Consider the following 16,474-nt stretch of genomic DNA (forward strand, 5'->3'; position numbering starts at 1 on the left):
ATTAAATTTTCTTTTATACTAGGATCTCATACAATGCAATGGCAGGATGTATTTCCAATTGACCTAATGAAAAATTTCCAGGTTCTAAATCCTTGAAAACTTTTGTGCTAAAAGAGATCACATTTCCATGAGTAACAAATCAACTGCAATGTTGGTGTCCTAAAAACAAATCAAATCAGGAAATAGTAACATATTAGACTTATTCATTACAGTAAATTAAGCCATTCTGACCATGTCCTAGAAAAATCCAGAGGACTAACTGAAAAGTACCTGATTATTATATGATCTCCTGGAATGAAAGGAAGTTTAAATAGACTAGTTAGACCTTCTAAGTTATCTCTTTAATCTTCAATCTAACAATTTTTATTAATGCAAATCTCACCAATGGAAGGTTATAAACCTATAGCACATTAATATCATGGGTGGGCTAAACTTTAGCCCACCCATGATTAGATCACAAACATCCATTCCAATAGTGAGATTCAAATCTACAAGGGGAGAGAAAGTAGAGTATGAAAGAGCAAAAGCATGAGAATAAGGATTAAATTTTGTATGGTGATTTGTTGGTGAGGAATGCTTAAGGATCAAAACTATATAGCTGGGAGGAGACCTCCACATTAGTAGCCTTTTAAGGAATGCAGAGAACTGACTGGAGTTTCTGAATTAAAGTTCAATCCTCACCTTCTTGTGGTACAATTAGTAAAGCTGGTATGATAGGAGGCCAGCTGAATAAATTTACATGGAATAAGAAAGAAATTAGTCAAAACACTAAATTAGCTGTATACAAGATGGTGTTTAAACCAATTTTAACTTATGGATCTGAGAACTGGGTTAGAAATAAAACAATTGATAAAAGACTGGAGACCTTGAGAATTCTGAGAAAGATTAGTGGAGTGAACAGATGGCATCAATGGCAGTGTCATATTAAAAATGAGGATATTAGGAAAGAACTTGCCATTGTTAACATCCAGGGATGTGTTAGTAGAGTTAATCTCAGATGGTATGGTCACTTAAACAGAATGGGAGAGGAAAGATTAGCAAAACAAGTGTTCTTTACCAGGTTGGCAGGGAAAAGACCCAGAGGAAGACCAAGATGTAGATGGATTGATAAAGTAAAAAGCACCATTAACGACAAAATATAATATCTCATAATATTGGAATCTTGACAGATAACAGATTAATTTGGAGGAAAACTATTGATCAGAAGTTTGTAACAATGTAAATTTTTCCTGTAGTACTATCATAATTATCATAATTTGAGAGGATTGCTGCAACACTGAGAAGGATGCTGACCTGAAGAGATAAAAGAATTATCATCCTGTTGTATAAGACCCTGATCAGACCACACTTGGACTATTGTGATCAAATTTGGTCCCCAGGATTTGAAAGGGATAAAATAACTGTGGAAAGGGTACAGAAGCAGATAACAAAGATGGTTTCAGGACTGTACAATATCAGTTATGAGGATCGGCTGAAGGAATGTGGACTGCAGAGTTTGGTGGATAGAAGAAGGAGAGGTGATATGATTGAGACTTTTAAACTGTTGAGAGGTGGTTACAGGGTTAACACTGGGGAGTGTTTTTGCTTGGTTGAACAGCAGGAAGGCGCGATGACAAAGGGGGGGCATCCCCTGGAAGTTACAAAAGGAATCTGTGAGCAAGAGGGTGAGGAGTGGTTTCTTTGTGTGGAGGGTGGTTGAACTGTGGAATGTTGCCTGATAGAGTAGTGAGAGCAAGAAAAGTCAGTGAGTTCAAGGAGTGGTATGATAGACTTTGTGTTTCCTACGAAGGACCTCCCACGATGAGTCTCTTGACTCCATGGAGGCTTGAATAATAATAATAATTATTATTATTATTATCCGGTATGTTCCTAAGGGTACATATCAGGAATTTGATGATGATGATGATTATTGTTGATAAGAAGAGTCCTTCAGTAGTGTGTGATGAAATTGTGTTTCCCTAGAGCCAATATGTTAGTAATGGTGTAAGAGTGAAAGTGAAAGAGGCTGGTACAAATGATCTAATAGCCTCTCGTATTTATATTTTCTGTGGTGTAATAGAGTGGCACTCTTCCAGTATATCCTGTGGTTGGTGTCCAAAGCATGGTCAGCAAGTCCTGAGTGGCTGTAACGAAGAACGGACTACATTTAGTTCCACCATTCTGAAACACTTTCCCAACTTCAACAAATTTGGGAGGATGAGACTGTCTCAAATTTGGGAAGCACTCATTCTCAGATCTTCAGCCAAATGGACAAGACTACCCAATCTAGCCCACTAGGGGGCACCATTTAGGACTAGGCCCAACCTTGGTTGCCTTTCTTTAGCTTCATTTGCCCAGTGTTTAGTGCCTGCATACACATATCGTTTTGTGATCCCTGATGATGATAATGTAACGTTGTCGAAATATAAGAAAGTATTAATTAAAGTTATTATAATTAATACTTTAGTATACATTGTTATTTCCTAAAAAATTACAGTTAAGAGTGGAAGTACATCAGGAGGATATGAATTAAAGATGCCAAGAAATTATATTCTTGGTCTTTAATTTACAATATAACCAAGTGGAAAAATATTCTACATTAGGAGGACACTGATGAAGAGAGCAGTTCATTTGAAGCTATCTATGTTAGACAGAGGCCAACAGGGCAAAATACATAATGGTGGATGCTGTGATCAAGGAGGTATAAGAGAGAATGTAGATGGCATGCATCAGCAAATTAGAACAATGAGTGCACATTGAGTAATTATTACAAAGCAGCTGATTATGACAAGCTGAGGAGTCAGCTTTCAGCAGTGCCATGTCATAAGGGTGTGAAAAAGAGAGATGCTGCTGGGGCATGGGAGGTGGTCAAAGGATGTTTGAAGAAAGCATTATCAAACTGTATACCCAGAGTCAGAAGGATAAATCAGACAAAGTTAGGGAGAATAGCATCATTAAGCAAAAATTGTAGATTTAAAAAAAAAAAACTTTTGGAAGAAGTATAAAGAAAAGGTCATCAGTATGCCCATGAACAGTCAAGGCACTGGCAAGAAGGGCAACCTATGGTAAAGAAGATCAAAGCTGATTATGAGAGAGAGAGAGAGAGAACTAGCTGATGAGGTCAAAAGAAATTCTAAAGAGTTACTTTGTTATGTGACAAGTAAAAGAAGGAATTATTATGGAAAGATACTTTAAGAAGTGCTGATGGTAGAAGGTAACCAGAAGCAAACCAGATAGTTGAGTTACTGAGTGATCATTTTGCAAGGGTATATCAGGATCTCAGGTGTGGTCAATAAGATATTGGAGAAATTGGCAAAAGACAGAATTCTGGACATAAAAATATGATACTTCATAAAGAGCAACATGATTTTGTGAAGGACAGATCTTGCCTTAGCAGTTTGTTTACTTTTTATTATAAAGTGACAATTTAGTTGGATAAAATAAATGGCTACTCAGTGACACGGCTGGACTTTGCAAAGGTATTTTTGACACGATTCCATACAGAACTTTGCTGCTTCATAAATTGGAGCAAATGGGGATGGATACTGAATCAGTCTGGATATCAAAGTGGTTTATGGAGAAAGTGAGTTCATAAGACGGCAGATGGCACGTGGTGTATCACAAGACAGTACAAGAGGATCCAGGGCTCAGTACTTGTCTTGTGTTATTTAATTTGTACATTAATGATACAGGAAATGATTTGACAGGGGATATTCAGTTGTTTGCTGATAATGCAAAACCAAGAAGAAAGACTCTTTGGAAATGTTTTTAGTTTGACTCTAGGTGACTATAATGTTCTTATATAAAAGTTGGGGTGTCCACTTTTTTCTATTTTATTATTTCCAATTTATGTTCCAGTTCATGCTATTATATAAATGAGTTCATTTACTATCAGCATCCTATTTCTACTAAACCTGTTATTGGGAAGAAAACAATCTTCCTAACTGTAAATTAATTAATGGGGATGAATACTGAATAGTCTGGATATCAAAGAGTGATTTATGGAGAAAGTGAGTTCAGAAGAAAGCAGGTAGCTTGTGGTGTATCACAAGCCAGTAGAAGTGGGTCCAGGGCTCAGTACTTGATCTTTTACGATCATGTATAGTAACCTACATAAAACCTTTTAAATCTTTTATTAAGGATCTTATGTAAAATAATGATTTTTTTCCCATTTTTTTCAATAAATAGCACCTCTATAGCAGCCGGAAGAATGATGACAGAAGATGCACCCATTGATTAGAAGAGCCTTGAATTTGATTCTTGCTACAATATGAGGAATCTTTATATGGGCTTTTTCAGCTGAAAGTGAGTTAGATGATCTCATACAGAGGTAGCAGTTTCACTCCTACTAATTTGAGATTTTCCTCCCATAAAACAGGAAAACTAGCCAGAGAACATGCACCTAGATAACTGACAAAATACTATATAGGGCAGCAGACAATGGATCATGTAGTGTTGTGCTGAAGAATGTCTCTCACAATGAGTTCTAGGATTCCACAGAAGTATCATGTAATAATAATATATATTTAACATAATGTTCAATGATCATATAATTGATATGATTGTTCTAGAGTAGGAATGACTCACCAAGAAATAAAGTCATTTATGCTGAATTGAACAAATTTGTAAACAAAGACACACACATGCACAGAGAGAGAGAGAGACAGAGATCAGAAAAGGGCATGCTAAAATGACATTAATAAGGGAAAATAATCAAAAAATAATACTGACTTAATTATCAAACCTGCCTTGATGTACATACATGTCAAAGTTTGCCATGGACGTGAAATGCATATTAAAACTATAATACCATTGACATTGCATAATAATAAATAATGATTATTATTTATTAAGACGGAATTTTCCCATTTTCTAAAAATGGGATTTTCTCATTTTTAACCAAGTACTATTTTTCAATTATTCAATTCAAGAGATTGATCAACAAACTAAAACTAAAAAAATGAAAAAAAATGGAACCCATAAATAACATAAATAACACAGAATAAATATTAAAATTAGCAACTCATTTCTCTAAGAAATTGTAGCTACCCTCAATCAACTGACTACTACTAGAATCCTAATAATGGATAATATGGAACTGTTTCAGAAGAACAGAACCTGAGAATGGTATATGTGAAATGGAAAAAAAAAAAAAAAAAAAAAAAAAAACTCGTGGCAAAGATGAGATAAATTTGAACTGTTAAAAATCTGAACAGTTAGCAGAAGAATTATTACGTGTTCTTGCAAAACTATAACAATGTCATTATCAGACTAGTGAATAAAATCAAAGACAATCATTTTTTTTTTTCCATGTGTAAAATCATAAGAAAAATTGTAAATTAAGTATAAACAACTATAAACCAATCCGGATTATCTTCCATAACTAGAAGCTATTCATTAGAATTATTCAAAACAGAAACTCTGACCAACTAGAAGCAAACTGGCCATATGAGCAAACAGGATTCAGGAAAAATTTATTTTACAATAGATCCCTTACAATAAATTAAATTATTGAAATATATAATGAATATAACAAATCTTGAAGCTCATGATAAGTGATGACTTATGTCCTCTAAGAATGGAGGCTTTGGAAGGCAGTGACACTAATGATTTTCAAAGCATATGGTGTGAGGTAGAGATAGGAAAGACAGGATATTTAGTGGGGTGTTGCTATAAACCAAGGATCAGAGAGGGTAGGGACCAGGAGATGTTTAGACAGTTGAGTTGGCAAGTGCAAGAAGAATGATATATAATATAATATAATAACATGTAATAGATAGAGTGACTGATGCAGAGGACATAGTGGAATTGTTCAATGAACACTTTATTGGTGCATTTCATCTTGGAGGAGTAAATTTGAATACTAGAGGATAGGACAGATTTGAGGTTTAAAGGTGCAGGAGGAGAACGTGTTCCAAATACTGAGTACTCTGGATGTCAGTAAAGCTGAGGGACTGGATGGTATTTCACCACGAGTTTTGAGAGAATGTGCTAAGGAACTGACAGCTCCTTTCACCAGGCTATTCAATGAAAGTCTGGCTACAGGAAGGTGTCCAGGGAATGGAAAGAAGGTAAGATAGTGCCATTGCATAAGGGTGGCAGCAGACTGGAAGTGCCTAATTATAGGCCAGTTTGTGTGTCATCAGTAGTCGTTAAGATCTTGGAGAAATTAGTGAGGGACCATATACAGCACTGGGCAAATGAGGACAATGTTATCTGTGAGAGACAACATGGATTTGTTAAGGAGCGCTCTTGTTTTAGTAATATGCTAGCCTTTTATAATAAAGTTATAAGAGCAGTTTGATGAGGGAAAGGCATATACTGCCATTTTCTTGGATTTAGTGAAGGCATCTGACTGGGTGCCACATGATAAGCTGATATTTGAGTTGCAGCACATGGGTTCGGATGTCAGGTTGGTCAACTGGATTCATGATTGGCTGTCCAATAGCTATCAGAAAGTTGTGTATGGTAAGGTAGTTTCAAGCAGGATGAGGGTTACAAGTGGGGTCCCCATAGGGCTCAGTACTGGCACCTATATTGTTTAACCTTTATATCAATGACATTTTCAATGGATTTCAGGGGGGATGTTCAGTTGTTTGCAGATGATGTGAAGCTGGGAAGGATTATTAGCTATGCAGCCAGTAGGAGGAGAAATGATTGTGGAAGAATGACATTTTGGGATAAAAATGGGAATAGAGTGCAGATGTGGTAGTCATGCAAGAGGATTTGAATAAGCTAGACAGATGGGCAAATGAATAGAGATCTCAGTTTAATGCAGCAAAATGTATGGTCTTCAGGTTTGGAACACATCGACTGGACACTGCATAATCTATTGGAGGAGATATACTGAAGGCAATAGGGGAGACAAGAGATCTGGGGGTTGATCATTGATAGAAACCTGAAATTTAGGGGACATATTGTAAAGGTGGTGAAGGTAACGCAAAGGATTGCTACAATAATGAGAAGGAAGCTGACCTGCAGAGATAAAAGAGTTATCATTCCGTTGTATAAGACCCTAATCAGACTAAACTTAGACTATTGTTCTCAGATTTGATTCCCAGGATTTGTTAACAAAGACAGTTTCAGGACTGTACAATGTTAGTTATGAGGATTGGCTGAGGGAATATGGACTGCAGAGTTTGGTGGATAGAAGAAGGAGAGGTGATATGATTGAGACTTTTAAACTGTTGAGAAGTGGTTACAGGGTTAACACTGGGGAGTGTTTTCGCTTGGTTGAACAGCGGGAAGGAGCGATGAAAGGGGGGGGCATCCCTGGAAGTTACAAAAGGAAACTGTGGGCAAGAGGGAGTGAGGAGTGGTTTCTTTGCATGGAGGGTGGCTGAAACGGGGAATGCATTGCCTGATAGAGTGGTGAGAGTGAGAATGGTCAATGAGTTTAAGGAGTGGTATGACAGACTTTGTGTTTCCTAGGAAGGACCTCCTGCAACGAGTCTTTTTGACTCCTTGGAGGCCTAAATAATAATAATAGTAATAATAATAATAATAGTAATAATAATAATAATAGTAATAATAATAATAATAATAATAATTATTATTATTATTATTATTATCATCAACTATAAATAAAGAATTTGACTTCATAGTCTCCTCCAGAGGCTATTTACAAATAGAAAGGAAGATTACTTCCCTATCAATAAAAGGTGACCCCAACAGCAACCCTTTAAGGACATCAGTATCATAAAAAAAGAAACTAAGTAATTTATGATTTTCTGATGACATTGTCATCTTTGCAAAAGATTCTGTTACAATGATAGAGATGATAAATCAATGGAGCAACACACACAGACTGGTAGGACCTGAAATGAATTTTACAAAAACAAAAATCATGACTAATAGCTCAAAAATTCCTAATTTGATATATGGCAACTGCAATAAATATGTGCTAGAATACCTATCTGGGATAAATAATATCCTTCAACAAAAGAAGACAAGATCTAGAAATGCCCAGAGAACCAATGCATGTAATAATTACTAGAGACTGGACCAATGTATGAAGGATAATTTGCCCATCTCTCTCTCTCTCTCTTAAAAGGAAGCTGTTGTTGGATTTTATTATACTGCACAAAATACTGACAAACAAACAAAAATGTATGCTAATGAGCAATGGAGTGAACTATTTTGGGAATTAAAAAAAGCACAATTGCTGATGTCATTCAAATAATCCAAACAATTAAAATGCTATTGGCTGTTCACCTATAATCTTTTATCCTGGCCATGTAGCCAAGATGAAAGATTATAGGTAGACAGCCTTATTATAGTTTAGATCCCCAGAAAGAGTCAAGTTTCAGAGGAAGTTAGAGAATGAGATGGAGAGATTAGATCACAGGAATAGCAGGAAACTGGATGAGGATAGCCCATGAGAGAGAGATAGAGAGAGAAATGGAGAAATACGAAAGATGTCTTTGCACAGCAGTGAGATGTAACATGCTGATATCATCACTATCATCGCCATAATGCTCTAAAGACTTCATTTATATCCGTATAAGTGTAAAGTAATAGAACACTGGAATATTTTTATTAATATCATTAACTGAACCATCAATAAAATAATATTTTTATCCTTTGTTTTCTATGAAAGGTCATAGAAAACATAGAGTACTAGCATTAATGCTAATGATTTCAGATTATTGCAGTTTGCATATAGATATTAATGTAGCCCCTGTGGCTTAGTGGATAAGGAATTGGTCTCGTAAACTAGATATCATGGGTTTGAGTTCTGCCAGTGGCATTATGAATTTTTTTATTTATTTTTTTTGGGGGGGGGGGAGGGTCCTTCCACAATAAATCTTGTTACTCCATGGAGGCCTGAATCATAACAATAATAATAATATACAACAGACAAAAGATAACAATGATATGAAAGTGAAAAAAGCTAAATAAGTTATTGACTTATAAAGAAACAATTAATTTTATTTATAACGAATGATTCAATTTAATTAATTTATTTATAATGAATGAAAGAATCAACGGTATAAGAATTAGATATTATTGAACAGAATTTCTTAAATAACAAAAATGGAGGGGATAGAAAGTTTATCATTTGGTTATCAAGTAAATTATAACAGACAAGAAATTATTATTCTTGTTTTAATCCTATACCAAGCTTAAGCAAAGTCTGTACATGAAGTAGCTTCACAGCCAGGTTGCTTACATATACGCTGTTGACTTCATATTAATTGTTTTGGTATCCCATAATGCAAAGCACACTTCCTTTTGGACATGTATATTGCCATGCATTATGGGAAGGGTCACTACCTCAACCAGTTTCGACCTTTGCTGAGGTTTCCTCATATGCAAACTTCATTTGCTTGATTACAGGATTAAAACAAAAATTGAATTTCTTCTTTATTAAAAAATAGGGGGCAGAGAAAAATTGCATAAAGATACCATAACTTGAGATAATTTAGATGCAACTGCTTAGGAAAAAACAGGCAATTTTAAACCCACCTGATAAAACCATTTCTTTCTGATAATTTTTGCAGCTTTAATCTCAACTGCCTGCATTTCTTGTCATCCTCCAGGCGTTGTAAACGGAATCGTGGCAAGGCCATGGGAACTATAGGTAAACAACATAGGAAATCTTACACTTGTTCTTTGGAACTTCTTCACAGAAGTTTCTACAAGCTCACTATTGGAAAACAGAAAACATTTAGAGAAGCTAAAAGAATCTTAAGTGTGACACAAATATAAAACATTTGTAACAGGTAGCATCCATGTTTAAACCAAATATATTATTTAGATCAAATGGAATCCTGCTAGACATATAACTAAGGTGGATGCTAATCAAATGAACCATAAGAATTAATTACAACAATGAAATGTAATTACAATAAATTTTTCTTATTGCCCACTGGTAAACAAAGTGATTCATTAGTATAGCAATTAAGGTAATATTTTACTATAAACTGGAAAAAAATTTGGTGCAGAGAAATGCATAATGATAAATGTACTGTCATTAACTTTAGAAGTTAAAGTAAATCCACTGCAGGCACGGAATTCAAGAATGACATAGGGTAACAAATGAATTTCATCAGCAAGATGAGATATCACTGGGCTTATTGTAGGCCTCAAGCAACTTGAAAATGTTCCATGTTTGGTCACCAGAGCAAGGTTTATATATTATCTGACCCCCTACTTACAACGCCAGCACATTAGGGTTAAAGCCCTTCGTGGATGGGATTTACATTAAAAAAAATAATAATCATCAACAATAACTGTTGTTGCTGTTTAATTCTTTCACAGTCTGCTATGTTCAAATTAATTACGATAGTTTTAAATTTTTGTAACTTTTATATTATCTAATTTGGTTCTAAAATTACCTTGCTTTAATTAATGTACACAGGTCATGCAATAAATAAATAAACTGAAAACAATGTTCTTAAAATGCTCTCATTGTGAGTGCTTCATCAATGAATAAATTCTAGGAGAAACATGATAATATGATAGGTATTCTGTTCATAATGGTTAATGCAGTCTTCTCATGATGAGTTTTTGATTCTATGAAGATGATTGATTGATTGATCAGTCATCTTCTTCACAAGGGGTTTATTAGTGTAGAGACAGCAAAGTTCATACTGCACCGAAGATGCATGAAAAAATAGCAATAATATTTTGTCAAGAGGAAAAATGATATAATTATAGAATTAATAAAATGCATGTTCCATTAGTCTTTCTCTATCTCTTAGTTCTGTTTTATTACAAAGCAGAATATGCATGTTCATACATATGTATGCAGTAATTAATTATGGCTGTTGTTGTACTGATGTAATATATGGGCTAGCCTAGTGATAGCAAGGGTTTTTTGATAGACTAAAATTATTTCCACAGTTAACTAGTCCACATTAAGAAGAAGATATATGTGTATATCAACCTACTTCAGTTCTAATGATTTCAAAAATTCCTACATATGAAAGGATATTTGTGGAATTGTAAGGTGAGTGTTTATGGGAAACTCCATAGACAACTGGAATCAATCAATCAAACACAGCTCATCTACTCACACTGGGTAGATGAGTTGTGTAGAAAACATGTTGATAGTGCATGGGAATTCATAAGGCATTATCTGACACAAGCAACATAACTGCATACAAAGTGTTAAATAAATAAATAGAGAAGGAATGAAAGAGATGAACAGTGAAATCAAACAACCTGTGTTGGAAAAGTAGATGTTATGGAGGAGGTACAAAACAGTTGGTGGCAATCAGATGCATGAAGAATATGACGTTCAGCTAGGAAGGTAACAAGCAGGGTAAAGAAAAAAAAAGGTGGGTGTAATATATTACAGGAGAATGGCTAATCAGGCTAAAGATAATTCAAGGGAATTCTTCTACTATATGGCAAGCAAGAGGGAATATAATTATGGCAGGTTGACACTGGAAAATAGTCATAGCAGCAGAGTGAACATTGCAAAGGATGCAATGGAGTTATTGAATGAGCACTTAATCAACATAAATTATGTTGGTGTAAATGACGCTGTGCAATATTATTGTTATTTTCATTATGAGAGACCTCCAGGGAGTCAGGACTCATCAGGGGAGGCAACATAATACATGCACCGGCTATCATACTTATTCTTGAATTCATTCACACTGCTCTCACACACACACAACATCCAATGGCAGTCCATTCTAATCATGCACTACCAAATGAGAGAAAAATCAAGCCCTCACCCTTCTTAACGGCATTCATTTCTCAGCTTCCAAGGATGCCCTCTTGTCCATTCCAAACCCTCAATAAAATGAAAACTTCCATCAATGAAATCCTGTATGTTGGAGAGGGTGCTAGTGAGCCAAGTGCTGTGGACGTGTCTAAGAAGAGCTCCTGATTGAGATAAGTTATTCTAGGAATAATTAAGTATATATGCATAATTGTTGAGTAAGAGTGGCTGTAAACATTGTGTGCTACATGTATTATTAGTGTGGGGGATTTTTCTTGCCTAAACTTAATTACGAAATCGTTATTATTAGACCTAGTAACCTGCAAGAAAAAAAAAAAAAATGGCAGTGGCATTGTCATTCCATGACTAATTTAGATTTCAGTTGTTTTGTTAAGTGTGAGGTCTGTTATATGTATTCTTTCAATTACATAAATGATTTGTGGATGTTAAGGGTGTGTGTGTGCAAAGTGTTACCTGAACTAGGAACTGATGAATGCAAATATGAAATTTATGACAGAAAGTGTTAGTAGCGTGAATGTCGTGATTAAAATGAGTGCACATTTGAAAGAGAGGGATGGTGAGAAGAGAGGTGAAAAATGTTAAAAAATCAGTAAAAAAAAGAAAAGCAGCGATTTGAAAACCGTAACGGATGTTAAAAGGGCCGAAAGTGAGGCAAGAGTGGTGGAAGGAAAAGAAATTGAGAGAACAAATGAAACTAGAAATGGCGTGACGCAGAAATCGAAAGTGAAAAAAATCGAAAGAATGAATGATGGCGAAAGTTGAACGCATGTTGGACTGAAAGTACAGAAACAAATAAAGATGAATGACAGTGAAAGTGAGAAGAATGATAGCGAAAGTTGGATGCGTGTTACACCGAAAGTACAGAAACAAAGAAAGTTGAATGCGAGTGAAAGTGAGAAGAAGGGGTCGAGAGGTAGAAAGTTAGAAAGATTGAATGATAGAGAGAATGTGTCGTAAGATTCGGAAGTTGAAATGGATTGGATGATGCAAGAAATTAAATGGATGCAGAATGGAATTAAGAGAATTCAGGTCAAAACTATTAAAATAAATCTTGATGGCATGAAAGAGTTAATGAAAGATAAGCGAGTGGTGCTGCATGGCGACTCCATTATTAAAGATGTGCTAGAGGATAGAATGCACAAAGTATGTTTTCCAAGCGGTAAAATGAGTGATTGGGGCATTGGATATGAGGCGGGAGAGAGCAAAAGAGTTAATAGTATTAATTGGTACAAATGATTTTGAGAGAGGACAAAGAGTGTGTCAGAATGGATATCAGGAGGCTGTTTGGAAGGATAAAAGAGAATAGTGTGACAGAAAGGGTAGTCAGTGTGTTGCCTAGGTATGACTGTGGTGAAATGAGGCGGAGGGCAAGGATTATGAATGATATTCTGGCTGAATACACAGTAATATACTTGGATTTCGCAAAGGCTTTTGATAGAGTACATCATGATAAGTTGACAGTCAAACTAGAGGCGATGAGGTTGGATATTAGATTAGTGGATTGGATTGGAGACTGGCTATCTGATAGGTATCAACAAGTTGCGTATGGGGGTGATATCCAGGAAAAGGAAAGTCACTAGTGGAGTGCCTCAGGGATCTGTTTTAGGGCCATTACTATTTAACTTGTATATTAATGATATTGGTGAAGATTTGGATGGAGATATTCAGTTGTTTGCAGATGATGCAAAGTTGGGATGAACCATAAAGAGTAGTGAAGATGTGGCCTTGCAAGTAGACTTGAATAAATTGAGTGATTGGGCAAGCAAATGGGGATGTGAGTTCAATGTTGTAGAATATAAGGTTTTAAAATTTGGAAAACAAAGATGGGATGCAGAATTTATGCTTGGTGAGAATATATTGTTGGAGGTATAGGAAATAAGAGATCTGGGGTGATAGTGGATAAGGATCTGAAATTTAGAATCATAGCCAAAATTGTGAAGACAACACAAAGGCTTCTGGGAATGACGCGGAGGACACTGACGTGTAGAAGTAGGGAGATTCTTGTTCCATTGTATAAATCTTTGATTAGGCCACACATGGACTATTGTGCCCAGATTTGGTCACCAGGTTTTCAGAAGGATGAAGAGATGTTGGAAAGGATCCAAAGGTGACTGACTAAGGTAGTTTCTGACCTCTGGAATGTCGAGTATGAGGAAAGATTGAGAAAATATAATTTGCAGTGTCTGGTGGACAGGAGGAAGCGGGGAGATATGATAGAGACCTATAAATTGGTAAGGGGTTGTTATAGGATCAATGGTGGAGAAGTTCTACAGAGAATAGTGGGAGATCAGGGGAGAACCAGAGGTCATCCCTGGAAACTGTATAAAGAGGGTGTGAGTAGGGGAGTGAGAGGCAGGTTTGTTTTCGTGCAGAGTTGTGAATGATTGGAATGCCTTACCTGAGAGTATGGTGTCTACAAGGAGTTTGAGTGTGTTTAAGACACCATATGATGAGATGTGTGTGTGTGTGATAAAAGGACCTCCCAGATGAGCCTTTGACTCCATGAGGTCTTGGGGTAATAATAATAATAATGATGATCCTTTCAGAAGTTTGTAAGTCTCAATCACATCACCCCTCTTTTTCCTGTTTGCTAGTGTCTGCAGTCTTCAAAATCTCAATCTGTCTTCATAATCAGTATTTCACAATTCTGATATCATTTTTAACACTCTCCTTTGCACATTCACTCTCTGTCTGTCTCTCTCTCTCTCCACTGTATCAGAATCACAATGGAAACCAGGAGACCAGACCTGCACCCAATAGTCTAAGTGAGGTTTTATCAATGCCTTGTAAATAGGCAAAATGACCTCCTTATCTTTACATGTCAAGGTTCATTTCAGAATTGCAATTATTCTCTGAATTGTATTTACTATTTTTGCTATATGATTCTTGAACTTCAACTTCCTGTCTACCAAAACTCCCAGTTCCCTAGCCTGATTAGTTTTTCTTCAAGCATAATCCAATCAATATAATACGACATTGGATATCTAATCACACCAAAGTGCATGACCTTACACACATTAGCATTGAACTATATCCCTATATACCACATTTTGATATCTGTCAGTCAGCCATCTTCTTATCTACACTAATATTTCATAATTCAAACCCTTATTCTCCAATTTCTGCAACAGTCTTCCATGTTGTATTCTGTCAAAAGCCTTAGCATATTCCAAAGGTATCATGGTTTATCCATTCCCTTATCTAGTTCAATGGTAACATTATTATAGAATGTGAGCAAGTTGATAAAACATGACATTTCATTAGTAAACCCATGCCATGGAGGAATAAATTGAGGAAGAAATTATATGGAGGAAGAAATCAAATGTCTGAAGAAGTGATTTAATGATGTGAATGAGAAGGTTAATAGGAAGAAGCAAATATCTGAGGATAATAGGTACGTTTCAGTGGTACATGGAAATGAATATCTTTGTGTGAAAGGAAAGAAGGAGCGTCGGTATTAGTGGTAGTGAGTATAAACTACTTGAATGGTGAGAAAGGAATGTGGAATGGAATTTGAAGTAGTTGCTGGAGGCAAAAGATAATATTGTCATTGGGCATTGTGGTTAGCATGTTGCCTAAACATAATAGCGAATTGAAAAGCAGAACAATGAATGACAAGATGGTTGCATTTGTGTCAGACAAAGGGTTTTCAATTTGTGAATGTATGGGGTGAATTTAAGGAGAAGTTAGAATGATTTAAAGCTGTGGTACATTGAAAGGAATATCTTTGTGTGAAAGGAAAGAAGGGGCATCAGTATTGGTGGTAGTGAGTAGAAACTACTTGAATGGTGAGAAAGGAATGTGGAATGGGATTTGAAGTAGTTGCTGGAGACAAAGGATAATATTGTCATTGGGCACTGTGGTTAGCATGTTGCCTAAACATAATAGCGAATTGAAAAGGAGAACAATGAATGACAAGATGGTTGTATTTGTGTCAGACAAAGGGTTTTCAATTTGTGAATGTATGGGTTGAATTTGAAGAGAAGTTAAAATGATTTAAAGCTGACAAGATTTCATTTGAATGGATTTGTTGTTGGACATTTGGAGTGACTGTTTGCTAACAGTACACAGTGTCCATATGGAATTTGCATGGCTAAGGGCCAATGAGAGAGTGAGAGAGAGAGAGAGAGCTTGAGAAAAAGGTTATTGAAGGACAGGAAAAAGATGGATATAAAAGTGATTATGACAGCGCAGGGTGATGTAGTACAAAAAAGGTAGAGATCAAGTTAGGAATGTAAATCAGAGTCGAGATTAGGGAAATGGTGATGGTCAAATCAAAGAGAAGTGCATTATAGCAGCCAGAATAATAGCAACAATATAGTATTATACAGTGGTGCACTAAGGATTTAATCTTGGGGGGGGGGGGGGAAGAGATGATTTGAGAATAGACACTACACATTGCATACAACTTATTACTGAGCATCTGCAGTGATCGCAAATATATGATACTCATGATCTCCTCTGGCCCAGCTCCGGCAAACGAAGTAGCGCTGGGTCCACCTGAGCACTACTTCATTCACCTTGCATTCACAGCGGCCGTGATTAGTAAGAGCTATAGGATATTCCCACCTTATGTGATCGCTAATTCATACGTAGTATAGAAATAGAAGACACGACACAACATAAATAAAAAAATGAATTTTAATTAGAAGATTTTTGGAAAATTTTCTAATGTTTTTTTTTTTCCTTATTTATTTTTTTTTTTGGGGGGGGGAATAATTATGGAAGGAACTACTCTCTTGAAATATAAAATGAGCAATTGATAAAGAATGTGGCAGGGAGTTAACAACAGCATTG

General features: G+C 35.9%; 1 protein-coding gene across 1 annotated transcript in view; it reads right to left on the bottom strand.

Annotated features, from left to right (window-relative positions):
* The window catches only part of LOC150108538 (tyrosine-protein phosphatase 69D-like), a 655,365-nt gene that overhangs the window by 442,310 nt on the left and 196,581 nt on the right, over positions 1–16,474 (bottom strand). The window contains exon 7 of the mRNA XM_090390483.1: positions 9,448–9,556. Within this exon, the coding sequence (XP_090246609.1) occupies positions 9,448–9,556 (109 nt within the window). The remainder of the gene's footprint in view (positions 1–9,447; positions 9,557–16,474) is intronic.

Source organism: Typopeltis vanoorti, chromosome 3, assembly GCF_054136105.1.
Source record: "Typopeltis vanoorti isolate ZY-2024b chromosome 3, IOZ_Tvanoo_1.0, whole genome shotgun sequence".
In the NCBI taxonomy this organism is placed as follows: Eukaryota; Metazoa; Arthropoda; class Arachnida; order Uropygi; family Thelyphonidae; genus Typopeltis; species Typopeltis vanoorti.